The sequence below is a fragment of the Halteromyces radiatus genome (genome assembly GCF_025201355.1).
Source record: "Halteromyces radiatus strain CBS 162.75 chromosome Unknown BX664scaffold_11, whole genome shotgun sequence".
In the NCBI taxonomy this organism is placed as follows: Eukaryota; Fungi; Mucoromycota; class Mucoromycetes; order Mucorales; family Cunninghamellaceae; genus Halteromyces; species Halteromyces radiatus.
The window spans coordinates 376,538-401,020 of NW_026251697.1; the positions used below are offsets into that span (position 1 = coordinate 376,538).

At 32.5% G+C, this 24,483-nt stretch overlaps 9 protein-coding genes across 9 annotated transcripts; 7 read left to right on the plus strand and 2 right to left on the minus strand.

Moving 5' to 3' along the window:
• The first annotated feature begins 421 nt into the window (after positions 1–421).
• On the plus strand, positions 422–2,450 carry BX664DRAFT_343544 (uncharacterized protein). The gene is made up of 6 exons (XM_051547325.1): positions 422–564; positions 695–765; positions 846–1,058; positions 1,138–1,673; positions 1,749–2,037; positions 2,101–2,450. Exons 1-6 carry the CDS (start codon positions 516–518, stop codon positions 2,395–2,397), a joined length of 1,455 nt encoding a protein of 484 aa, XP_051396060.1. The 5' UTR covers positions 422–515; the 3' UTR covers positions 2,398–2,450.
• A 455-nt stretch (positions 2,451–2,905) lies between these two features.
• On the minus strand, positions 2,906–6,275 carry BX664DRAFT_287375 (uncharacterized protein; the record flags this gene model as incomplete). The annotated part of the gene is made up of 7 exons (XM_051541739.1): positions 4,946–6,275; positions 4,777–4,875; positions 4,589–4,693; positions 4,419–4,526; positions 3,557–4,331; positions 3,334–3,474; positions 2,906–3,252 (listed from the first exon to the last, which is right to left on the minus strand). Coding segments are annotated over exons 1-7 (2,832 nt in total), but the record flags the coding sequence as incomplete, so codon positions are not given.
• A 2,211-nt stretch (positions 6,276–8,486) lies between these two features.
• BX664DRAFT_287377 (short-chain dehydrogenase/reductase SDR) lies at positions 8,487–9,821 on the plus strand. Its single transcript, XM_051541740.1, has 6 exons — positions 8,487–8,553; positions 8,626–8,686; positions 8,764–8,859; positions 8,925–9,168; positions 9,315–9,479; positions 9,580–9,821. The coding sequence occupies exons 1-6, from the start codon at positions 8,516–8,518 to the stop codon at positions 9,750–9,752; spliced, it is 777 nt and encodes a 258-aa protein (XP_051396062.1). The 5' UTR covers positions 8,487–8,515; the 3' UTR covers positions 9,753–9,821.
• An 824-nt stretch (positions 9,822–10,645) lies between these two features.
• BX664DRAFT_343553 (Neutral/alkaline nonlysosomal ceramidase) lies at positions 10,646–13,796 on the plus strand. The gene is made up of 11 exons (XM_051547326.1): positions 10,646–11,061; positions 11,158–11,434; positions 11,515–11,784; positions 11,864–12,077; positions 12,148–12,160; positions 12,251–12,294; positions 12,378–12,692; positions 12,804–13,288; positions 13,348–13,427; positions 13,500–13,551; positions 13,619–13,796. Exons 1-11 carry the CDS (start codon positions 10,653–10,655, stop codon positions 13,674–13,676), a joined length of 2,217 nt encoding a protein of 738 aa, XP_051396063.1. The 5' UTR covers positions 10,646–10,652; the 3' UTR covers positions 13,677–13,796.
• A 249-nt stretch (positions 13,797–14,045) lies between these two features.
• BX664DRAFT_343563 (ras family-domain-containing protein) lies at positions 14,046–15,255 on the plus strand. The gene is made up of 6 exons (XM_051547327.1): positions 14,046–14,218; positions 14,297–14,470; positions 14,557–14,622; positions 14,681–14,775; positions 14,831–14,943; positions 14,999–15,255. Exons 1-6 carry the CDS (start codon positions 14,155–14,157, stop codon positions 15,117–15,119), a joined length of 633 nt encoding a protein of 210 aa, XP_051396064.1. The 5' UTR covers positions 14,046–14,154; the 3' UTR covers positions 15,120–15,255.
• A 467-nt stretch (positions 15,256–15,722) lies between these two features.
• On the plus strand, positions 15,723–17,587 carry BX664DRAFT_343565 (uncharacterized protein). The gene is made up of 4 exons (XM_051547328.1): positions 15,723–16,470; positions 16,535–16,702; positions 16,739–16,742; positions 16,895–17,587. Exons 1-4 carry the CDS (start codon positions 15,867–15,869, stop codon positions 17,337–17,339), a joined length of 1,221 nt encoding a protein of 406 aa, XP_051396065.1. The 5' UTR covers positions 15,723–15,866; the 3' UTR covers positions 17,340–17,587.
• A 48-nt stretch (positions 17,588–17,635) lies between these two features.
• BX664DRAFT_389410 (cation efflux family-domain-containing protein) lies at positions 17,636–19,761 on the plus strand. Its single transcript, XM_051549538.1, has 8 exons — positions 17,636–17,954; positions 18,074–18,152; positions 18,231–18,280; positions 18,353–18,433; positions 18,491–18,862; positions 18,961–19,012; positions 19,105–19,327; positions 19,389–19,761. The coding sequence occupies exons 1-8, from the start codon at positions 17,684–17,686 to the stop codon at positions 19,605–19,607; spliced, it is 1,347 nt and encodes a 448-aa protein (XP_051396066.1). The 5' UTR covers positions 17,636–17,683; the 3' UTR covers positions 19,608–19,761.
• A 333-nt stretch (positions 19,762–20,094) lies between these two features.
• On the plus strand, positions 20,095–21,584 carry BX664DRAFT_343573 (uncharacterized protein). The gene is made up of 5 exons (XM_051547329.1): positions 20,095–20,297; positions 20,368–20,459; positions 20,541–20,579; positions 20,655–20,751; positions 20,808–21,584. The coding sequence occupies exons 1-5, from the start codon at positions 20,148–20,150 to the stop codon at positions 21,381–21,383; spliced, it is 954 nt and encodes a 317-aa protein (XP_051396067.1). The 5' UTR covers positions 20,095–20,147; the 3' UTR covers positions 21,384–21,584.
• A 274-nt stretch (positions 21,585–21,858) lies between these two features.
• BX664DRAFT_343575 (SMAD/FHA domain-containing protein) lies at positions 21,859–23,847 on the minus strand. The gene is made up of 6 exons (XM_051547330.1): positions 23,370–23,847; positions 23,013–23,157; positions 22,874–22,940; positions 22,454–22,757; positions 22,267–22,381; positions 21,859–22,179 (listed from the first exon to the last, which is right to left on the minus strand). The coding sequence occupies exons 1-6, from the start codon at positions 23,691–23,693 to the stop codon at positions 22,100–22,102; spliced, it is 1,035 nt and encodes a 344-aa protein (XP_051396068.1). The 5' UTR covers positions 23,694–23,847; the 3' UTR covers positions 21,859–22,099.
• Positions 23,848–24,483: the final 636 nt, after the last annotated feature.

Consider the following 24,483-nt stretch of genomic DNA (forward strand, 5'->3'; position numbering starts at 1 on the left):
TTTATTAGTATTTTGTATAGCTTTATTTATTATTTTTGACAATAGTCTTGTACATATTTGATTATTATTATTTATTATTCTTATTATCTCTTGTATATATATATAGATCAGCGTCATTTTGGTATTTATATTTATGATTATTACCTTGACAAAATAAAGCTTATGGATGAATTCATCTGACCTATCGAATTCCAATAGTATTTTAATAGAATCTTTTTTTTTTATACAGGAATGAAAAAGTAAAAAAAGGGAAAAGGAAATGATATTAATGTTTATATATAACTGTCCTATCTAGTTTTATAAGAGTAACACACATGGATTGATTTAGACTCGTACAAGAATATGCACAAAGGGAACAATACTTTGCGACAATTGAACTTGGTTTTTTATTTGTTTGTTCTTGATGTTTTGTGACAACTTGGGACGTATAAACAAAATCTCTTAGCTTTATTTTTTTTTTCTCACTCTCTCAATTTTTTTATTTCTTTTTCTTCTTTCTTTCTTTCTTTATCACCATGGTACGAACAAAAAAGCCACAACAAGTCATTCCTTTATCTGAGGTTGGTAAGTAAAAAAAAAAAAAAAAAAAAAAAAAAAAATCATAGTATCATATAATTATGTGCCTTCCTATTTCGTCCAGGCGACCATGTTTCATCTAGCGCCTATTCATTCAAACTTTTTTTTCTTTTCATAGAAGCAGTCAAACCTACAAAAGAAAATAATACTCCAAGTCTTGAAACAATGCAGTATGAATCAAGTCAAAAGGTTAAAAAAAAGGAACATCTTTTATCAAGTCTGTCAAATCTGATACGCTTTTATTTTTTTTCTTTTTAAAAAAAATGTAGCAAAATGCGCCAGTCAAGACGGAGACTCATATGGAGCAAAAAGGAAATCAGACAACGATGATCGATTTAGTGCAACCATCGACTTTATCTACATCACAACATGGCGTGAGTCAACAGGATATGGAATTCAAGATGACTAAGATTCAATGTATGTTCGTTGATGTGGATATCAAAGACATTCAAGCCATGTTGGAAGATTGTTACTACAATGAAGTATATATATATTTATAAAAATTACGAAGATGATTTTCTTTTTGATTGATTTGACTCTTTTTTTTTTTTTTTTTTTAAGGATGAAGTGATTTTGCGGATGATCACTCAACATGATTACTTAATTCGTATTCAACAAGCCAGATGTTTGTCAAAGGATAACAATGATAATCATGACACCGATAAAGGCAACACTCCTATCATGGAGACATCCACCACCGAGTCCATCACTAGTCACTCATCGCAACCATCCATGACTGGTGCTACCTTACAAAACAAATTATCCGATGAGCAGAGCGACAGTATATATGTTCCTCCTTTACCAGAAAATCATCATCAACCACCATTTACAACAACACTACCAGCAACAACAACAACAACAACAATACCATCTACAGCAAAACAAGATTCTCATTCTTATTACCGACCACTCCAGCCATTACTACCATCATCTCCATCTTTTATCTCACCAATATTGAAATCTCCAACTAGATCCAACAAAGGGAAAAAGTATAAAAAGAGACAGCCACCCCCTCTACAACCATCCTCTCCTGTCACGGATGACAATACAACTGGACCATCCACACCTATTCCTTCCTCGTCCCCTATCAAAAAACCGCAAGTGATTCTTTTTTTTTTTTTTTTTTTTTTTTTTGTTTGGTGACTAATATGTTTTTTTTAAAAAAAAAATAGTCGGGTTCGATCTGTAGGACGATTGGCATTGGATGATGCATTACAACAAGTCAAAGAAAATCCAGGCGTCTATGAAGGATGGTCAGAAGCACGATTACGAGCTTATCGAATGATTGATACGAATCCCAACAGTTATTATTATCGGTTCAATGCTCCAGGGGAAGAACAACATAAAGGTGCTTGGACAAAGGAAGAAAAACAATTGTTTCTTGATCGTTTGAAACAAGTGGGTGCCAATGCACAATGGGGTGTATTTGCTATGGCTGTACCAGGACGTGTGGGTTATCAAGTAATTACAAAAAAAAAAAAAAAAAAAAATAGTCTCAATTTTTTTTTTTTTTTTTTTTGATAGTGTTCCAATTTTTATCGATTATTAATTGAAACAGGAGAAATTTATGATAAAAATTATGTATTGGATGAAAAGGGCAAGGCACATTATCTTTTTGATAAAAAGACGGCTTCAGGTGATATTGAAAAAACATTCCGAACTCATTGTCGACATGGTTCCAAACAAGAATCCAGTAAACGGAAACAACAACAACAAAAGAAAAAAAGTGATGATGATAGTAGTGATGGTGAATATACTGACAAACCATACAAATCCAAAAAGAAAGGTACAAGGCGGTCAAAAAGACATTTTGGGATTTAGTTCTATTTTTGTTTTGCAAAATAAAAAATCATGATTAAAAAAAAATAATATTTATTCGATAAAAAAAGGAGGGGATATCAATATATTGAAAATAAAAAATGATACAATACAATCAAGCAAAAAAAAAAAAAATGGGAAATAACACTATCTTCTAATTTGAGGTTCAATCACAGTGGCTGTATATTCATATGTTTGAGCGGGACTAGGGCAATCGTTTTGTTGTTGATTTCGTTGATGTTGTTGTTCCAGCACTTCATCATAGTCAAAACCCAAAGTATTGTCTTCATCTTCTTCATCAATGATGGCCACAAAATCTATTATTTATATATTTTATATATGAGTGATCATTTCCTTTTTTTTTTTTTTATGTCTTACCAGGAGATCGTTTTTCCAATCCAACAATAGATTGAGGAGCAAAATCTGCATAATGAATACTATTTCGATTACTTCGACTACGATGGATAGAAAGAGGAGGGATAGTTGGTGGAGGTGATGATGGTGTAGTAATAGTAGTAGTTGTTGTTGTTGTTGTTTGTTGTTGTTGTTGTTGATGAGAGGTTGTTGAAGAACTGGCATTAGAAGAGGGAGGTGGTAAGACGGATTGATCATTGGATCCCTTTGTCCAAAATACATAATCAAATTCGGATAAAAATAGATTGAAGATCACGGCAGGAATACCCAATGTGGCTGAAAATACAATACCAAGGTTACGAAGTGTCATCTTGTTCACTCCAGCATTTTGGACAATTCGAATCAGATGTGCAGATAAAGTACGGAGTAAGGTATAGTTGCAGATAGGTAACAATGATACAAGTCGTCCCAATTCAGTAGTACGTCGTTCACGATCTTCAATGTCTTTTTTTTTTTTAAAAAAAAAAAAAAAGAAAGGGTTGTCAAAAAAAAAAAGATATTCATTGTAAAACATTTTTATCTTACCAGCCACTTGAAGAAATTCATTCAGTAATTCCATTGTCAAGACACTACCAGGTAATTCACGAAGCCACATCTTCAGTAATCCAGCAATAGCATGTACTTCATGATTGTATTCTTCTAATTCCAATAATAAAACATCTCCTTCTATATACTCGAAAGATAAAAAAAAAAATAGGAAAATTGAGTCATTTATCGAATATAATATTTTTTTCTTTTTTTGGAATACCTTGATTGAATTTTTCTTTCAATTTTCGAATCTTGGCAGCACTTCCGCTAAGACGATAAATACCTTCTTCTTGAGCAGCATCCTTGGCTTCTAAATATTCAATACATCGATACACCACAGCAGGTAATTCATAATCATGAGAGATACGACATACTTGAACAGCGTCTTCTAAAGGAATACCAAAAACTTGATTGGGTCCATAGTTCACAGGCTTGTTATCTGAAAGATCCATAAAACCGACTGAATTCATCATCGCAGTTGCTTGATCAGCAGATAATCCACCTTGTAGTGATGGTAAATTATTGTCATTATTATTGAGCTTTTTCTTCCCCCAAAAAGGTCGAGATTTATTATTTTGTTTCTTTTCATCATCCATTCCATGGTGTTGCATCAAATCTGCTCCATCCAAACTAGATCGTTGTCGTACATGTCGTTGTGCAGAGTTCTTTCGATTCTTTTTGAAATTGCCAGTATCAGATCTTGTTCGTCGCAAATACTTGTTCAATTGCTGTCGATAATCAGTAGTGGGCGTAGAAGGTGGAGGTTGACCAAAATCATCATAGTTGATATATTGACTCATAGCTTCTACCCATTGATCCCTTTCCAAGTCAGAATCAGCACATAATACATGTCGATGAATGCCATTAGGTGCAGATTTTTTGGGTTCCAAAATCAAAAATGCGTGACGGAAAGCATCCCCAGATCCAGATTGTACCACTTGTCTTCCAATTTGTGCCCTTGATAGATTGATAGTACCAAGATATTGCCCACCTTTCTATAAAACATATATAGTCAGTAAAAACAGTTTATAAATAATTATCCCAATCTTTCTATTTTTTTTTTTTTTAAAAAAAGTACATACGTTTTCAAAGTAGTTGACAGTAGGCCCATCTAAAACGAAGAATCTCATTTTCCAACCACCAAAGTTCTTTCCACGTTTTGTCAAGTAACCAACCTTTTTCTTAGGAGGCTAAAAAAAAAAAAAAAAAAAAATCAATATTATGATAGTCATTCTCGGTTTCCATCACTTACACCAGTTCGTTGTTCCAATACGTTAGTGCTCAAGAATTCACATAGATCTGACATATCAGTCAAAGGTAAGGTAAGCACATGTTGAAGATAGACTTGTATGACATGCTATTTACAATCATATATAAAATAGGGATAAGTCATCTAATCTCTAATCCTAATCCATTTTTTTTTTTTTTTTTTTTTTTTACCTTTCTTTCGTCCACTTTGCTTGGAGCTTTTGATATAAACAAAGATTTGTCAGGTAAACGGCATAAACTTGAAGCTAAGGCTGGATTCTTCGTTTTGATCTAGTTGAATGATATATGTATATATCAGTAAAAAAAAAAATGTTGCCTTTTCTTCTTTGCAAGTTATTACCATATGATCCAAAGTGACAAAGTCAGAGAGTAGTTTTTCAGATCGCCAGAGTTCTTCCATTCCATGAGGCAAAGAAGGTGAAATTTTACCAATAGCAATAGTGAAAGAGAAGATTTCTTTTCCTTTTTCATTAGTGGTCATGTTAGAGCTAAGGACTTGGATGGTGATATCAGTAAGCATAGGTACAGGTGTCGAAGGTGTAGAAGGTTGATCACTTGAGTGTGGTGTTCCAGGTGATGCTGGTAAAGCAGAACCAGTAGTTTGCCCAGATTCATCTTCCAAAGAGGGATCATAATAACCATCTTCGTACCGCACCATGTCTTGACTGGTAGAACGTGTAGCAACAGTAGAAGAATGGACTTGACTCGCATGATCACCGTAACTAGTGATAGAAGTTGATTGATCTTCATCCATAAACTTTTGAAGAGTATAAGAAGGTTGTTGTTGTTGTTGTTGACCTGATAGAGAGGAAGGTGTTGCAGTGATAGGTGTAGCAGTGATTGACTTGGAGGAAGAAACACTTCCGGTTAAAAACGCACTAGTAGGAGGTTGACTAGCAGATGGAATGGTAGGAGCTGAATGTTGACGTTGAGCAAAAGCACCATGTCGTTGAGGTGGAGGAGGTAAGGGTGAATGGGTAATCATAGAAGATTCCGTTTGGTATGGTTGAGAGGTATGGCGACTTCTTACAGCTTCATGATACTTTGTGTATAGCATAATATCCTTTTCATCCATAGCAGAATTTTTTCTTTTTGTGTCGATATCTTCATCTTCGCTGCAGTCACCGTCGATATCTTCAGTTGGATCCAGAATATGAGACAGGTCGTTATTCTTTTTGCCAGGGGAAGCATGCATAGGTTCATCGGAAGAGAACATGAGGTCAAATGGTGAAGGAGTAGTTGTATTGTTTCGCGTAGGGTTTGTTATAGGGGTCGTAGAAGTGGTTGTATCAGTAATAGTCGCAGTATCAGTAGTATCATTGGTAGTAACAGCGGTAGTAGTTTCAGGAGAAGGAGAAGGTTCTACAGGAAGAGGACGACGTGAATAAATATCAATAGCAGAAGGACTTGATTGAGGAGAAGCAGGCTGAGCAGTTTGTTTCAATAAGAGATCTCTTTCTTCTGTTACTTTTGCCAAGTTCAATTGAAGTTCTTGAATAATGGACCTTTGTTTTTCAATAATCTTCCAAAGGTGTTCATTTTGTTGAGGAGCATCTATGGATAGAGATGGAGAAGGTGAAATGACTTTGGTAGTCATGTAGATAAGGAATGAATGATAAGGAACGGAGTGAGTGAAAGTAAAAAAAGAAAAAAAAAAGGAAGAAAAGAAGAAAAAAGGAAAAAGCTTAAATTAAAAAAAAAGAAAAGGATCGCTGGTTTTTTTTTTTCATTTTAATTTTCTAAGGCTGACGTTTCACCAATACCATTTGAAGATTTAAATCAGCCCAGAAAAAAAAAAGAACTTATTAATACTAAGTGTCATTATTCTCTTTACAAATGAATCCTTTTGTTTTTCTTTTGTCTATTTTTATTTATTTATTTTGATTTAAATATATATATGTTTATGATTTATACATATAAACACAATAAAAGAGATTATTTTCTGTGTCAGCCCGTTTTATTAAAATTATCTTTGGAACCATGCCAAAAGTAGAGTGATACAAGATTTTTAGTATGGATAAATTCACGTGTTGTTCCGTCAAATCAAGCTTTTTCATATATTGGTTTCTACCTTCTTGGGAAACATAAAGTGGTAATCTACACTTTTTTTGGTTCAGGAGTCAGAAATTATAATCTACATTCTTTGTTCATTGCCAATATTAACTTTTTACCCTCCTCCAATGACATTATTGAATCAAAATTCATTTTAAAATCAAACCTTTTTCATAATAAGCTGGATTAAAAAAAAAAAAAAAAGATCATCATCAATTCTCTATGTATTGACATTGATTGTTGTTGTTGTTTTTGTTCTTGTAACAATGAATAAATCAATCCTTTCCGTCTGGGAAATAAAATTCACCCATTATTCTTTACTTGGCAATTTTAGATTATCATCATAGTTTTAATATGGATATTGAATAATACATCACACCAATAAAATAGGTCATGACTTTAATTATTCATCTAAGCCCATTTTCATGACTTCCTGCAAATATTAGTCAGTAAAACAAAAATTCAGTCATCTCTCATTCAATAATGATCATCATTCAATAAAATGACCACCATTAGATTCCTCTCTAATATCATCTAATCCCATTTTATTATTGCCATCTAATGTACAATGATCACCAAAAGATTTCATCCATTTTTCCAAAAATTACCTGATAACCCCCTGACAATTTATTTTTACAGCTAACATTTGGCTGAGGAGTTCGAAATTTTTGGCTGTAAAAATCCAAACTGGTTTAGAAACGACAAGAAATCCCAAAATCGATCCCATTCTTTTTTTTTTTATTCTTCCAAACGTCAAACACTATTTACCTTTGGCTGCAATGCTAAAAAAAAATAGTTCAAGTATATATAATGATTTTTTTATCGATTAGTTTTCTTCTTAGTAAGAAAAAAAGCCATTTGAAAAAACCGAATTAATTCTCTGCAGCAACCTAACATGACATCGAGTGCACATGTAACTTTTTATACTTTTGTAGCTAAAAGTCATCATCATCATCACCACATAAAATTTCGATCGAATATAAATGAAAACATCCTCTTTTACTTATCTTCATCACCATTTATAATTTATCTTCCTGTTCATAGAGTAAATTAAAAAAAAAATATATCATCATCCCTCATCCAATAATGACAATTATCCAATAGCACTACCACCATTAGTTTTCTCTCAAAAAAAGCAATCTAAAGTCATCTCATTTTGTTTTAACGGTTATGTTGCCATATAATATGCAATGGTCATCAGAGGATCTTGCCGATTTTCTGAAAAGAAAAAAATATAATACGTAGATAATCGAAGAAAAGATCGTCTGACACCTAATCTCATTAAAAAAAAAAAAAAAAAAAAAAAGAAAAACTTCCAATCCCATTTTGAGATTTAAACTTCCAGTCGCACTATGAGATCACTACTAATAAAACATGTGTATCGTAGATGATGACACACATGTTTTTACAATTGTCAACAACGGGTATCAATATAAGTACATCTCTTTTTTTTTTTTTTAAGAAAAATACAGTGAGATGGATGGATAGTAAAGGAATCAGAATTTGCATGCGCGGAAGAAGAACAAAGTCCTAATTATTTTCTCTTATACGTGTTTCACGAATGCTCTATGTTAATCAAAAGCATAAATAGAGCTAGTTACCCTTTTTAGGATGACATAACGATTTCCTTTTTTTTTTTTTTTTTTATTCCAATCGTCTGACTGTCTGCCCTTCCTTCCCTAATGACAGTTGTGATTTTCCTTCTTTTGTTACACAGGTACATAGACTGATCTAACGAATCAGAGTAAAAGGAAATCAATCTCCGGCAATATGTAAATTCTGAATATAAAATCGTACAAATTTTCTTCCTCTTTCTCTCTCTCTCTTTTTTTTTTTTTTCTAACGGATAGAATTCATTATGAAGGTTGAAGGAAATTTATACATTGTAACAGGAGGGTAATTAAATAAAATTATCTTGGTAATTTGTGATATTAATACATTCTCTTTTTTTTTTTTTTTTTTGAATAGTGCTGGTGGTATTGGTAAACAAGTGGTCAAGACCCTGATTGCCAAAAAAGGTTACGCGGTTGTAAGTGGATTATGCTTTGTGATTCCCGACAATAAAATCTTATTAACAAAATCTATTTATTATTATTATTATTGAAGATCTTTGATCTTAATGAAACTTTTGGTAAACTCTTAGTTGAAGAACTTGGAGGAAAGAATGTCTTTGTCCCTGGTAGCGTTGATTGTACCGATGAGGTAAGATGAGGATGAAAAGGAAGAATAAAACTTTAACTCATTCTATGTTTCACCATAATAAAAAGGCTCAAGTTGAAAAGGCATTAGCAGCTGGTCTTGAACATTTCAAAGGTATTCCTCTTGCTGGTACCATCATCTGTCATGGTGTGTTGTTCCCTCCTCCATCTCTTACTGGTTATGGTCCTACCGGCATGTTGACTGGTTACAAGCAATTTGAATTCTATGTTCGTGTGAACTTTTTGGGATGTTATTTGGTTGCTCAAAAGGTCGCTGAACACCTTATCAAGAATGAACCTTTCAATGAAGACAGTAAGTAATAATAAAAAAAAAAAGAAAGGATGACAAAGAAGGAAACAAGAACGTGATGATGGAACTACTACTATCTTTATTCCGGTTCCTTTAAGACGCCGCTTTATACTGATATATTATATACTCTTTTTTTTTTTAATGTATAGATGAACGAGGTATCATCATCACTACTACGTCAATCTCTGCTTTGGATGGTACTATGGTTGGCTATGGGGCTGCTAAAAGTGGGGTTGCTGGTTTGACTTTGCCACTTGCCAAGGAACTTGCTCCACATGGCATCCGTGTTATGAGTATTGCTCCTGGACCGTTTGGTAATAGAAAAAAAAAAAAAAAGAGAATTAAGCATTGATCATTGTTTGGAAAACTAACTTTTTCGATCTCTTTTTTTTTTTTTTTTTTTTGATCTTATAGATACTCCAATCTTGGATCCTTTCCCTCAAGGCTCACCACCTTGTCCTCATCCTAAACGTATTGGCAAGCCTCAAGAATTTGCTGATTTATGTATTTCTATCATTGACAATCGTATGTTGAATGGTTCTGTCATTAGGTTAGATGGTGCTTTCCGTTTCAATGACTATGCTTAGATAGTTGGATTAGGACGTAGAATTATGCATATTCTTTTTATTATTATTATTATTATTATTATTATTATTTTGGGTTGCCACAATAAAATACATGTCTTCATTATCATCATGTACCTTTTTATCTTCCTCTCCTTTCGGATCATATTCATTCGCATATTTAGGCTCCTACGCCAAGCAAAAAAAAAAAAAAAAAAAAAAAAAAAGGACTGTGCGCAAATTGACGCATTGTTGTATTGGTGACTACTTCAATGATTCTATATTATTGGTCATTGACTAGATGATGAGATGATTGAGAACATAATGGAGGAGTCATCACACTGACTGAAATTACAAAAAAAAAATCATTATCATTACCAGGTTCTTTGTTGGTTTGTCAATCGATCAGTGACGGATCAAAAATGACAAAGAAAAAAAAAAAAGAAGCGCATGACTATCAAGGGGTGAAAAATGTTTGTGCTCGGAAGCTTTAAAAAAAAAAAAAAAAAAAAAAAAAAAAAAACAGGGTGCATCATTGAATTTTTGTACAAAAGGGAGAAATAAAAAGTTACTGGTCAAGTTTCATTATTTCTCAGCATTTCCTTTTTTTTTTTTTTGCCAAGCAAGTTTATCAATTCTTTTAATTGGTATACTATAAAAGGGATTGGAGAGGTGGTTTGTTTAAGTCATGGAACATGATCAAGTATTAGATCAAAAGCTAAACCAAGCGGAAGATAGAATGATGATATCGGGGTATTCATCAACCAACCAAAGCAAGTGATACATCATCATGTATCCAAAAAAAGTAAAACTATCAAATCATCATTCCTTTATTGTATTTATATATATATGTATAAAAAGGAGAAAAGAAGAATCACTTTTTTTTTTCTTTCTTTCTTTATCTTTCCTTTTTCAATCTCTTCTATGTCGATATTTTTATTTATTTTATTTCTTCTTCTTACGGTATATAATATTGATGGATATCTTATTGGTACAGGCAAAGCTGATATTACAGGTCCAGTGGCGGAGATCCATCTTTTTGGATATGCAGAAATGAATCAAATAGGAAATGGTATTTTACAGAGATGTTTTGCTAGGTCTTATATTATCGTTGATGATGATGATCATCAGGGGGAAGAACCTATGGTCAAATCAGCAGTTCAGCGACGACTTGTTTTTGTGAATGTGGATCTACAATCCATGTCTCTTAGTGTTAAATTTCGAGTGGTTGAACGTCTACAATCTATTTTTGGTCCTGATTTATATACAATGGAAAATGTGATGATATCAAGTACTCATACTCATTCTGCTGTTGGAGGTTTTCTTGAATACAGTAAGATTTTTGAACTAACAATTTTTCAAGTCCGGCGAATAATTAAAGACACTTGACTGAATTCTCTTCTTTTTTTTTTTTTTTTTATTTCTTTAGCTTTATATGAAATACCAGTCAAGGGTTGGATAGAAGAAACGGTACAACCAATAGTATCAGGTATTACCAAATCTATTGTCAAGGCTCATCATCATCTGGAAAAAGGAAACGTAACACTTCATTCAGGGGAACTCTTCGATACCAATATCAATCGGTCACCTGCAGCTTACAACTTGAATCCTCAACATGAACGAAACCTTTATACTTCAAATGTGGATAAAACAATGACTCTTCTTGGATTTTATACAGAAAAACAAGACTTGGGTTTAATCAATTGGTAAAGAAAAAGGACAATACATAAAACAACACAAAAAAAAAATGATATTATGATTAATATACCACACCTTCATATTATAGGTTTGCTGTTCATGGTGTTTCTGTCAATAAAACAAATCGTTTAGTAAATGGTGATAACAAAGGTTATGGGTCATATTGGGTGGAAAAGAATAGATTATTTAGCAACTCTTCTACTTCAACAAGTTCAGACAAATTTGTGGCAGCATTTGCTCAGTCCAATGAAGGTGATGTTAGTCCACATACTCTTGGTTCCTTTTGTACTGGAACTAACATACCTTGCGACGGCACAAAAATGACCAAATGTCCGTGGTTTTCCACTTGTCAAGGAAGGTATATATATAAAAAAAAGGGGGACGAACTAGTTATTATCATATTGACCCCTTGTTTTTTTTTATTTTATTCAATTTAGAGGACCTGGTTGGACAGTTGGACATTTGGAATCAAATAGAATGATTGGTGAAAATCAAGCAAGAATGGCAACACGACTTTATCTGGAAGCAAAAGGAAAATATCAATACGTTTTGAATGGTCCTGTTGACTTTAGACAAGTATATTGGAATGTTCCTCATACGAAAATGATACAACCAAATGGATCGATTCATTCTCTTTGTGCACCTGCCATGGTAAGAGATAAATACCCAATTCTTCTTTTTTTATCAACTGTATTGATCTATTCTTTGATTATTATCATAGGGTCTTGCATTTAGTAAGTGATCTTTGACTTTTTTCTTTAGGAAGGGAAGGTTGAAGGTAAGGATATCATTATTAATAGGACCTCTTTATTATTCTACTTTAGTTGGTGGTACAACTGATGCTGAACCAGGTCTTGGCGTTTATCAGGTAATAATACTCTAGTGAAGATACTATTTTTTTTTTTAAAGAAAAAGAAATAAGATTAATCAGCATTATATATATTTGTGCAGAGTACTACTCATATGCCTTGGTATTGGAAATTTGTACGTGCTTTTATCAAAACCCCAAGTCAATCTCAAGTAGAATGTCATGCGCCAAAACCTATTTTGTTTGATACTGGTGAAATGTCTTTTCCACATGCCTGGCAACCAAACGTCTTAGATATACAACTTTTTCGTGTTGGAAATACGTTTATTGCTGCAGTGCCTGCGGAATTCACGACAATGAGTGGACGACGTTTACGAAAAGCGATTGCTGATACTTTGATGGATTATGGTGTAAATACAGCTTCGATTATCTTGTCTGGACCTGCCAATGGTTATTCTGTAAGGCTGACAAAAAAAAAAAAAAAAAGAAAGATCGGATCACAACCTATATATATATATAGTGTCATTGGATATCAACTGATGTCTTATTTATTTATTTATTTTATATAGTCTTATGTAGCCACCTTTGAAGAATATCAAATGCAACGTTTTGAAGGAGCAGCGACAGCCTATGGACCCCATACACTCGAAGGATATATTCAAGTATTTCAAGCACTGGTACGATCTATGATGACAGAGCAACCTATTCAAATACCTTCCACAATGATATCATCATCAGGAAATATATCACCACTTACAACGATATTTGATCCAACAACAATGATGATGAATCCGAAACGCTTGGCATTTGATTTTACACCTAAAAGGACATCAGATAGACCATTATTATCTTTCCATTTTGGCGATATACTGAAGGATACGTCGAGTCAACGATACTACCCAACAACATCGGAGATCATAGTGATTTCAGCTTCTTTTGTTGCAGGAAACCCACGACATTATCCTATGCTTGATGGTACATTTTTGACAGTAGAAAAAAAACAACAAGATGGAACTTGGGAAATAATCCGGAATGATCATGATTATGATACAAGGTAGGAACAATGACTAGTAAGATATGATAACTTAAATTATTATTTTTTAATCATGTTAGATTTCGGTGGAATCTCAAAAGTAAATTATTTGGACAATCTGAAGCTATTATTGAATGGGAAATCAATAATAAAACAGAACGTAAGTTTCATGACTGATAATACAGTAGGAAGAAAAAAAAAAGATGATTTGATTATTATTTTTATTATTTAGATGGTACTTTTAGACTAGGATACTTCGGACATCATAAAGAATTTATTTCCAGGTAATTCAACAGGTTAGTTATTTATCAAATTTATTACTTACGATTTGTTTTATATGAATACGAACAGGATGATCAAATCTCATCACGGTTACAGTCAAGAATTTACCATTGGTGATTCAATTTAATGCGATGATCCGGGTTTGCATCCTTTTATTTATTTTGAATATTGTATACCATCTTATTAGAGATTTTTATTAAATAAATCAGCTATTGTATTTTATTTATTTTATTTTAATTTATTGATTTGGAATTGTCGTTTTTTTTTTTTTTTTTTGATATGCAATTGGATGTAGATTTTTATTGGGTCATTTTAAAAAAGGAACACAATTCTGATGGAAGAATGACGTGTGAGATTCCATCTCAGCATCCTTTTTTGGCTGCTCACTTTTCCTCTCTTTTTCGACTTGGTGAAACCTCTCTCTTTTGTCCACCCAAGACATTTTTTTTTTTCCTCTCTCTCTCTTTCTCTCTTTCTTGCCTTCTTTTCTGTTTACCGCCTTTTTACAGTTCTGACACCCTTTTTTTTTATTTTTTATTTTTTTATTTTTATTTTTTTTATTACTATTATTATTACATATATATATACAAAGTAATCTTTATACAATGTCAACAGCAAAAAGTGCTTCTTATGATTATCTTATCAAGTTATTATTGATTGGTGACTCTGGTAAAATAGAAAAATAACAAAACCCATAGATGATGATAAATAATTGTATATTAATATAAACTTTTATAATCCTTTTAGGTGTAGGAAAAAGTTGTTTACTTTTGCGTTTCTCAGATGACTCTTTTACCCCTTCGTTTATCACCACCATTGGTATTGATTTCAAAATCAGAACTATTGAACTGGATGGAAAACGTATCAAGCTACAGATTTGGGATACAGCTGGTCAAGAAAGATTCCGTACTATCACTACAGGTAAAAAATAAACAATAAGTAATAAATAGGTATTCATACTTTTTTTTCTTCCTCTTTTTTTCTTCTTCTTATTATTATATATAAAGCTTATTATCGTGGAGCTATGGGTATTCTCTTGGTGTATGATGTTACTGATGAACGGTCTTTTGGAAGTAAGAGAGATTTATTATATTAATCCATCGTTATTAAAATATATATATTTTACTATAGATGTCAGAAACTGGTTCTCCAATATTGAACAACATGCCAATGAAGGTGTCAACAAAATATTGATTGGAAATAAATGTGATATGGAAGATAAACGAGTAAGAATATATAGTTGGTTCTTTTTTCTCTTTGTTTAACATAATTTACTTTTAGGTTGTTACAAAAGAACAAGGTGAAGCATTGGCAAACGAACTAGGTATCCAATTTATGGAAACAAGTGCAAAGGCAAACATTGGTGTAGAAGAAGCTTTCTTTGATCTTGCAAGGTAACATATATATATATAGAAATAATGATAATAAACTAATGATATTATTTATTAGGGATATCAAGAAACGATTAATCGATACTCAACAAACACAACAAACTCGTCAAAGGGAAGAAGTTCGTCTTGACAACAATACAACAACGAACAATAAAACTGCTGGTGGATGCTGTCAATAGTTTTCTTTTATTGTTATCAATAGGATGATGATGATGTATGTGTAGTTCCCTTTCCTTTCACACCCCCTTTTTTTTTCTCTCTCACTATCTCCCTTTTTTTTTTTTTTTTTTGTTATTTACTCTTTTATTCTTTTTTATACTCATATCCATAGTTTTCTCTTTTTTTTTCCCCCCACTCCTTCATTTGTCATATCAATGGATCTTCCATTGTATTATCGCTCTGTTTATTTTCGATTTTTTTTTTTTGTCAACAAAGAAATAAAGATGTCCTTCTTTTTTTTTTATTTCTATCAATTTTATTTCTAATATGACATTTTTTTTTTTGAATTTAAATCAACTTTCAAAAATGTCATAAGTAGGTTGCGTGACATTAGAGTCTCCAGGGACCATCTTATTCTAATAGATCAAGTGAAAAAAGTTTTTCTTTTTGCATTTTCAGAAAAGGAATAGAAAGATGACTGCATGATATCAGATGATTCACGTTAACAAAATGTAAAGAAGAAGTGTGCCTAAGCGGAGTTCATCTTTTGGCGCGTTGTGCAAAAACAAGCAGTTGAAAAAGTTTAGGATATGTTCATTGGTTACTTTGCAAAAGAATGTGAGTTTTTTTTTTTTCTTCCATTTTTTTTTTTTTTAGTTTTTTTTGTTTTCCTTTTTTATTATTTTTTATTCCCCCCCCCCTACTCTTTACTTTCTTTCAAGTTCTATTAATCTAAAAGTTAGTTATTATACTAACATTGAACAACAATGGATCATTCAAAATACAACGACAATAATGATAATAATAATAATGAACAACCGAATACCTTTGCTTCTATACCCGAACGAGATTATGTGAATACAGTAGGTCATGCATCTGTAGGATCAGATGTTGACTTGGCGTGGTTACGACAACTTTACTTGCCCAAGGTATCACCAGAGAAAACGATATTAGAAGATGGAACAGTACAATATCATATGCAACGAAGTTATCCAGCCATTCGTCAACTCAGTCCAGCCAAGCGTGAACGAATCCTTGTCACTGGAGGTGCTGGTTTTGTGGGTTCTCATTTGGTGGATCGTCTCATGTGGATGGGTCATGAAGTTATTGTACTGGATAACTTTTTCACTGGCTCTAAACGTAATGTACAACATTGGATTGGTCACCCTCATTTTGAATTGGTTAGTCATGATGTAGTTGATCCTTTTATGATTGAAGTATCTCAGATATATCATTTGGCCTGTCCTGCATCTCCTCCTCATTACCAGTACAACCCTACCAAAACAGTCAAAACCAGTGTTATGGGAACTATCAATATGTTGGGTTTAGCAAAACGAACAAAGGCAAGATTCTTATTGACTTCCACTTCTGGTAATATGTCTACAATTATCCTTATCTCTATGTTGATTCTTTTTTTTTTCTTTCTCTTCTTTAGAAATCTATGGTGATCCTGAAGAGCATCCACAAAAAGAAACCTATTGGGGACATGTCAATCCTATTGGACCACGCGCTTGTTATGATGAAGGGAAACGAATTGCCGAAACATTGACGTATTCTTATATGCGACAAAATGATGTGGATGTTAGAGTAGCTCGAATATTCAAGTAAGTTGTAAAAAAAAAAAAAATTGGGAGAATGTATACTCATCTATTATTATTATTATTATTATTATTATTCACTACATCATTGTAGTACTTTTGGTAAGTTAATATATATATATATATATATATATATATATATAAAGTTTCCCATCTGACCTAATTTCTTTTTTTAATTATTTTTCTTTTACAAAAATTTTAGGACCACGGATGTCACCTGCAGATGGACGAGTGGTCAGCAATTTTATCATGCAGGCTATTAAAGGGGAACCTTTGACACTCTATGGGGATGGGGACCAAACACGATCATTTCAGTATGTACATGATCTTGTGGATGGTTTGATTTTATTGATGAACAAGAATTTTATGGAACCTGTTAATCTGGGAAATACAGAAGAATATACCATCAAGGACTTTGCATATATGATTCGAGATCAAGTATTGACATCACCTGTGCCAACACCTGTGAATGAAGTTGAAATCAAGATTTTACCAGCTGCCATGGATGATCCAAAAAAACGAAAGCCAGATATTTCACGTGCTAAAAAGTATTTGGGATGGGAACCAAGATTTGCTGTCAAACAAGGATTACAAGAAACTGTGGATTGGTTCAAGTTACAAGTGGCTGAAGGTGCTATTTGATCGATTGATGTTTTCCCCTTTCGTTTAGAATTCTGCTTTACATATCATTCATGTTTTCTTTTTTATCTCTATCTTCAATCCCCTCAATTATGTTATAGGCATTATTGTCAAATTCCTCTTTTATTAATATATCTTTTTGAATCAATTGAATAAAACTGTTCTATTCCTCTATTCTATTGGACCGGATTTCCGGGGCACCGTTTTTTAGATTTCGGACTGTAAAAACGACAATCTGATAAGGACGAGAGGGATTTTTTTTCTTACTTTTTTTCTTTCTTTTTTTTTTCTTTCGCTATCTTTGCCTCTCCATTGACTTTTATTTTTCACCAGTCAGTATTCTCATCATGACCAAAGCTCTTTCAAGGATACATGGTTCATTGATGAAAGCTGCTATAAAAACCACTACCTCACTACGATACTTATCACCACGAGTTGATTCATTATGGACATTTCAAGGAAGACCTGCCGTAGTTTCTCAACAACAACTGTCCTCATCCATCATTTTGACAGCTTCGACTACTTTAATTCGTAACCACGGTACAACTCCTCATCGTCATCACCATGGAGCCGGCGATCATATTCATGCAGATCTGGCTACCACATTGAAAGCGTCTGGTATGTATCCAACAACATCCATGTTGATAAGATAGATAGAAAAAACAGTAAAAAAAAAAAGTATTCTTATTTGCTCATTCCTTTTTTTTTTTTTTTTGGTTTATTTATTTCACTTGTAGGAAAGAAAGGTATGCAAATCACATTGATTGGCTTGGCAGCGAATGTTGGCTTGACAGCATCCAAAGGTGTTGCCGGTTGGTACGTATTGAAATAAAGAAATAAATGAATATACACACTCTATTCATTAATGTATTTCAATTGTTGATTTTATTTTAGGTATATGAATTCTGCTTCTTTATTGGCAGATGCTGCACATTCTCTTAGTGGTAAGAAATGATTCATTGATTTTTTCAAATAAAAAGATAAGGATATATGTATGAATTTATAATATCTTATAGATCTCCTCAGTGACTTTGTTACATTGTATACCGTCAAAATGTCAAGAAAACCACCAGATGCTATTTATCCCTATGGTTATGGTAATATACCTTTTTTTTATTCTTATTATTCTTTTAGCTCATCTTTATTTGGTCTAGGCAAATATGAAACTGTTGGCTCATTTGGTGTATCAACTCTATTGATTACTGGTGGGATTGCCATTGGATTCCACTCGTTTGATTTATTGATGACAACTTTGAATATGTTACCTACATCTACTGATAGTATTAATTCTGTAGTTGACACTATATCAAGTATGACATCATCTTCTATTGATTCAACAACAGTATCACCTTCACCTTCTTCATCATCATCCGAACCTTCAAAAACAGCATTGTCAACACTGTCAAGTACATTCTCATCTCTCTTTCATCATCATCATCATCATCATGATGGTAATATTTTGGATCCAAATGCTGCCTGGTTTGCTTTAGCAAGTGTTGGTGTAAAAGAATGGTTATATCATGCAAGTAAGGTCTACGAATTATTTTGGATACATTACATATTCTTCTTCTTTTTTTTTTTTTTGGTATTGACCATCATTATTTTTTTATATATATTGAATAAGCTCTCAAGGTTGGTAAAAGTGAACACAGCGATGTATTGGTGGCTAATGCTTGGTAAAGAAAAAGAAAAATGTTATCTTGAAATCAGAAATTATATATATATAAAAAGAAAAAGAAAAACTAACTACTGTTTATTTCATTTAAAGGCATCATCGATCGGATGCATTTTCAAGTATGATTGCTTTGGTTGCTATAGGTGGATCTTATGCAGGCATCCCTGTACTTGATCCTCTGGGTGGATTATTAGTCTCTGGTTTCATCGTGAAAAGTGGTGCAAGTATTATGAATAATTCTGTGAAAGAATTGATAGATAAAGGGATTCCTTCAAACGAAATTGATGAAATCAAATCAGTCATTGCCAAAGTTAAGGTAAAAAAGATATGGTTGATTGCGAAATGTGGTTCCTCATTTCCTGCCTTTCTTTATTTAGGATGAAGAACCTCAATTGGTGGATTTTTATTCAATTCGAGGAAGAAAACTAGGACCATTCAAACATTTAGATATGATTTTACAATTAGATCCCAAACTTCCTGTAGAACAAGCACATCGTATTGAACAGAAGGTGCGTGCTACAGTCAAGAAAGAAATTCCCATGGTGCAAGAAATTTTGATACATGTAGACGCTGAAAAGCAACCCCCTCATCATTAGACTTTTTGTTATTATTATTTTTTTATATTAGATTGTATTATCATTATATATTTACCTATATTTATCCCCCCAACCTTTTTATTATTATTATTATTAATAAAGATAAAACCTACTACTAGATTTTTCCCTGTTGTGGATTGCATTTTTTTTTTTTTTGTGTGCTGATATCAGAAACCTATTTGCATCAGTGTTCGAACATTTCAGCGATGATCCTTTTTTTGTATTATGGAAATAAATGGCGTTGATGATTGATTTTTGAACTTTGATGATTGACATATCAATGATGATGGATGATTTAATCCATGGAAATTCCCTTGGATTCCTTCCTTATTTACTCCATCACATGTCATCCTATTTGCATTGATTCATCTATTCATTGATTCTATCAACTCCCAATTTGATTGTCACTCTTAAATTTATTTTCGTGAATAAACCGTATTGGCGGGAATCAAATTGGAATTTCTCTCTTTTTTTTTTCCACCTCATTTTTTTTTTTTCTTCTTCTTTACTTTCTTTCCTTTTTGAACATTTACTATCAAAATGACCAGTCGAACTATTCCTACCATTGATTTCAGTCAAGACAAGAACGTAGTAGCGAAAAAAGTCCTGGAAGCTTGCAGTACTATTGGTTTCTTTTATATGATCAATCATGGTTTACCTCAAGACCAAATTGACCGTGCCTTTGCTCTTGTAAGTACAAATAATAAAATGACGAAAAGCGAGACTAATATTCTTTTTTTCCTTTTTTTTTTTTCTTCAGAGTAAACAATATTTCGATTTGCCCGCGACTGAAAAAAGAAAACATTTGATACAAGAACATAACCATGGCTATTCTGAATTGTATAGTGAAACGTAAGTAGTATTAAAAAGATAAGACGGGAGACTTTTTGTAGAAGCAATGAAAAGATACGTACTGATTTTTTTTTTCAATAGTTTGGACCCCGAACATCAACGACAAGGTGATCATAAAGAGTAAGAATCGTCATTTTTTATGTTAATAAATACCATTAAGATCACTCACTTTTTTAATTTTTGATATATCAATAGAGGCTTCAATTTTCGTAACTTTGTTCATGGTAAACCTTTTGCTCCTCTTCCTGACTTGTTTGCTCAAAATGAAGAATTCCTTCAATCTTTCTCAAGAGTAAGTAATAAAAAAAATAAATAAATAACTATGATGATATTGATGTTTGTTTATAGGCATGTCATGCTACGGCTATGCGTGTTTTAGAAGCATTTGCCATTGCTTTGGAAATCCCTGCATCGGAAGGTGGAACTGAATGGTTCACTCATCGACATCATTATGATGAACCCAGTGGTCAAATCTTACGATTTTTAAAATATCCTCATGGTGGTGAAGCAGAATATCAAGATACGGTACGTGCAGGTGCACACTCTGATTATGGATCCATCACTCTCCTATTCCAAAAAGATGTACCTGGATTAGAAGTACAAGCTAATCGTGAAGAATGGATCGCAGCGCCCCTGATCGATGGAAGTATTCTGGTAAATGTAGGGGATCAAATGCAAGAATGGACTGGTGGTTTATTTAAATCTACTTTGCATCGCGTCACGTTTCTTCCTGAACACAATCATTTGGATCGCTACTCAATGCCCTTTTTTGTCCATCCTGAAGATGCTACACCATTGGTGCCTATCCCTTCTCATTTGGTACCTTCTTCCTCCATTCAAAAAGATGAACATGGTCAAGTTTTAACTGCCGGTGGTCATTTACAACGACGTTTGCAAGCAACCTATTCCTATGAAAAGTCTTAATTTTTTTATTTATTTTATTATCCCTCCATTTACTAGTGTTAGATTTGGGTAAATTAGTATTATATATTTTTATTCATGGATTGGAACCGGATTCTGGTCATTTGTTTAGTATAAATAAATAGTAAGTGGTTTTATTTACCAAAAAAAGAAAATGGAAGAACAACTTGGGGCAGTTACAAATAAAGTCGAAACAAATCCATGAAAATATGTATATATATATATATCTTTTATGTATCATATAATATATGTATATGTACTACGTGCGTGTGTGAAAAAAAAAAAAAAGATCAGCCAAGACATCAGGGATAGAAACATGTGATCAAGGTCAGTCTCTGAATGATGTTCATTTCCTTATTTTAAAGCAAGGGATATCAATGGGATGAATGAACGGATGGAAAAAAAAAAAAATTGGCAAATGTCAACTACATGCATTTTGAGGGAAAAAAAAAAAAAAAAAAGTGGGATGATCAAAAAGTAGAGTCAATAAGAATGATTTTTTTTTTATTATCTTTGTTGTTTTTTTTTATTTTCTGGATGGTGGGTAACGGAAAATAATAACAAACATGAAAAGAAGGACAAGAAGTGAAAGGAAATAATAATAATAAAAAGCACCTATACAAATGGGAAGGATTCGGATGGGAAAAATAGTAAACAAGGGCGAAAAAGTAGGAGGGATGACTTTGATACAATGGATGATGATTAAATAGTGACGAATACTAAGATGTTGTTGGTGAGGATGATTGAGAGGGCATGAATGTAAAAATGGAACTTGGATCTGTCGGATTTCCACTAGGGTCTATTGATAGCAACAAAAAAAAAAAAAAAAAAGGCGACGAGTTCGTCATACGTCAAGATCATGAGACAGTTATCATTTCCAATTTACCTTGAGTCACAGTGTCGCCTGCCTTGGTATCGTCATCGTTAGTAAGAATAGGACTAGTATTCGTTTGTTGTTGTTGTTGTTGTTGTTCTTTTTCTTTTTTATACATTTCCAAAACCTAAAGGATGAAAAGGCAAAATATTGAATATTCAAGTAGTTGTCAAAAAAGTTGTCGTTTTGTGTCACTTACTTCACTTGCTTCTACAGCCACACTTGCATCAAGATCAGCATAGTTGCGACACAAAGGACAAAGAAAACCAGGATGATTCATTAGTAATGGTCTAGCACACTTGTAATGGAAAGTATGAGAACAAGGACCAACAAAAAGACTTTGGAAAGGAGCGAGGGCGTATAAACAAATACAACATTCTTCAACATGGAATTCTTCATTGCCTAATTTTGTATTCGTGTTATTGCTGGTCATTGCTGAATCGAGTACGGTAACATTATTTGGTGGTGTGGTCAAATTGCGTAATGATTGAAAAGTATTCAAACTATAATCCATATATTTGAAAAAGACATATCAGTTAAAAAAAAAAAAAAAAAAAAAAAGAAAAAAAAAAGGAAAAGAAAACAATTCGTTTCAAATAAATATGATTTTTTTTTTTACCTGAAAGTAGTTCTTTGTTGAGTAGATCGATTAATTTCCAGTCGCATTTTAACACATCGATAGATTTCTATCAATTAAAAAAAAAAAATAAAGGATCAGATCAATAATAAAAAAAAACAATCATCATATTATATATTACCTTCAGTTCCACCTTGATAATCTACACCTAATTGTACAACATCATTATCATTTAAAAGAAAAGACCTTGATTCTTGATTTGGAGGAGAAAGACGAACATGATTGAGAAAGGTACCAGATGAAGATTTTGTATCACGAATATAAAACTATGAGAAAAAAAAATAAAATAAAATAAAATAAAAAAGAAACAAGTTTCAGTTATCTTTTTTTTTTTATTCACTTGACTCCCCCTTGTCGTTGGTTCTCCACCCTAGGAAAACTCCCTATCACTCTTCCCCTCCCCCTTTCTTTTTTATCCCAAATATCCTCATTCTCCCTCTTTTGGTACATAATAGACAACTTTTTTTTTTTTTTTTACCTTTCCATTTTTTGACCAGATTTCAGCATGACCCCTACTGACGACTTTACTTTTAAAAGTGATTCTTGTAGATGAGGCATATTTGTCAGTAAAACGACCAATCTTGAGTATAGTACCTTCAGCCACATCTCTTTCAATCACACTAAATACAAGAGACCGACTTGAATCCAAGTGAGGCACAATTCGAATATGAGAGGTATCAGGTTCTACATGGTTATTATTGTTATTATTATTATTATTGGACACAGGAATAGTTCTAGTTTCAGACGGTACTACAAATGGTCTTGATGAAGTGGCTGTACTTGTTAATGCTGCTGTTAACATGATAATAAATAAATATATATATGTTGAAGTTTTGTATACAAAAAATAAATATGAAAAGGGTACAAAAGTCAATTTGTGACCAAAAGAATAAAAAGATATAAAAAAAGAAAAGAAAAAGAAGAAGAAAGAAGAAAAATAAAAAATAAAAAAAAAAAAAGCTAAAAGGTAAAAATAAAAAAAAAAAAAAAAAGAGGAGGGTAAACACAAAAACAGGTATTTTTTTTTTTGTTTTTTTTTGGAGTGGAAAAAAGTATTGAGTTGTGTGCGTGAGAGAGAATGAAAAGAGAAAGCTGAAAATGAAAATAAGGAGTTTTTTTTTGCCTCTCTCTTTCTCTCTCTCTCTCTTTTTGTCTATTATTCATAACCCAAAAGGGCAATACAATTACAGGTAAATCATTTTCAACTCCTACTCTTCATAAATGGAAAGTGTGGTTAAATTAGCTTATGATGACTGGTTCTTTTCATCTTAAACTTAACAGTTATGCAGTAATTATCAAAACAATTTTTGATCTCTTTCTCTTTTTTCTTTTTGTTTTCCCTCTCTATCTTTTTTTTTTTCTTTTTTTCTTTTTAAGATAAAAATAATTATAATCCATCATCACATTACTATATATATAAAAATTTCCACACGTGGACAAGATCATGATGATTCTAATCTTTTTTACTTCCATATATTGTTACCGTTCCGTACTTGTATATCCATAGTAATGACATCATTCTAACAAATATCGTTTTTTATTTATCACTGTCTAAAGAATGTCATCACATTGACTTCTTTTTTTTTTCCTTT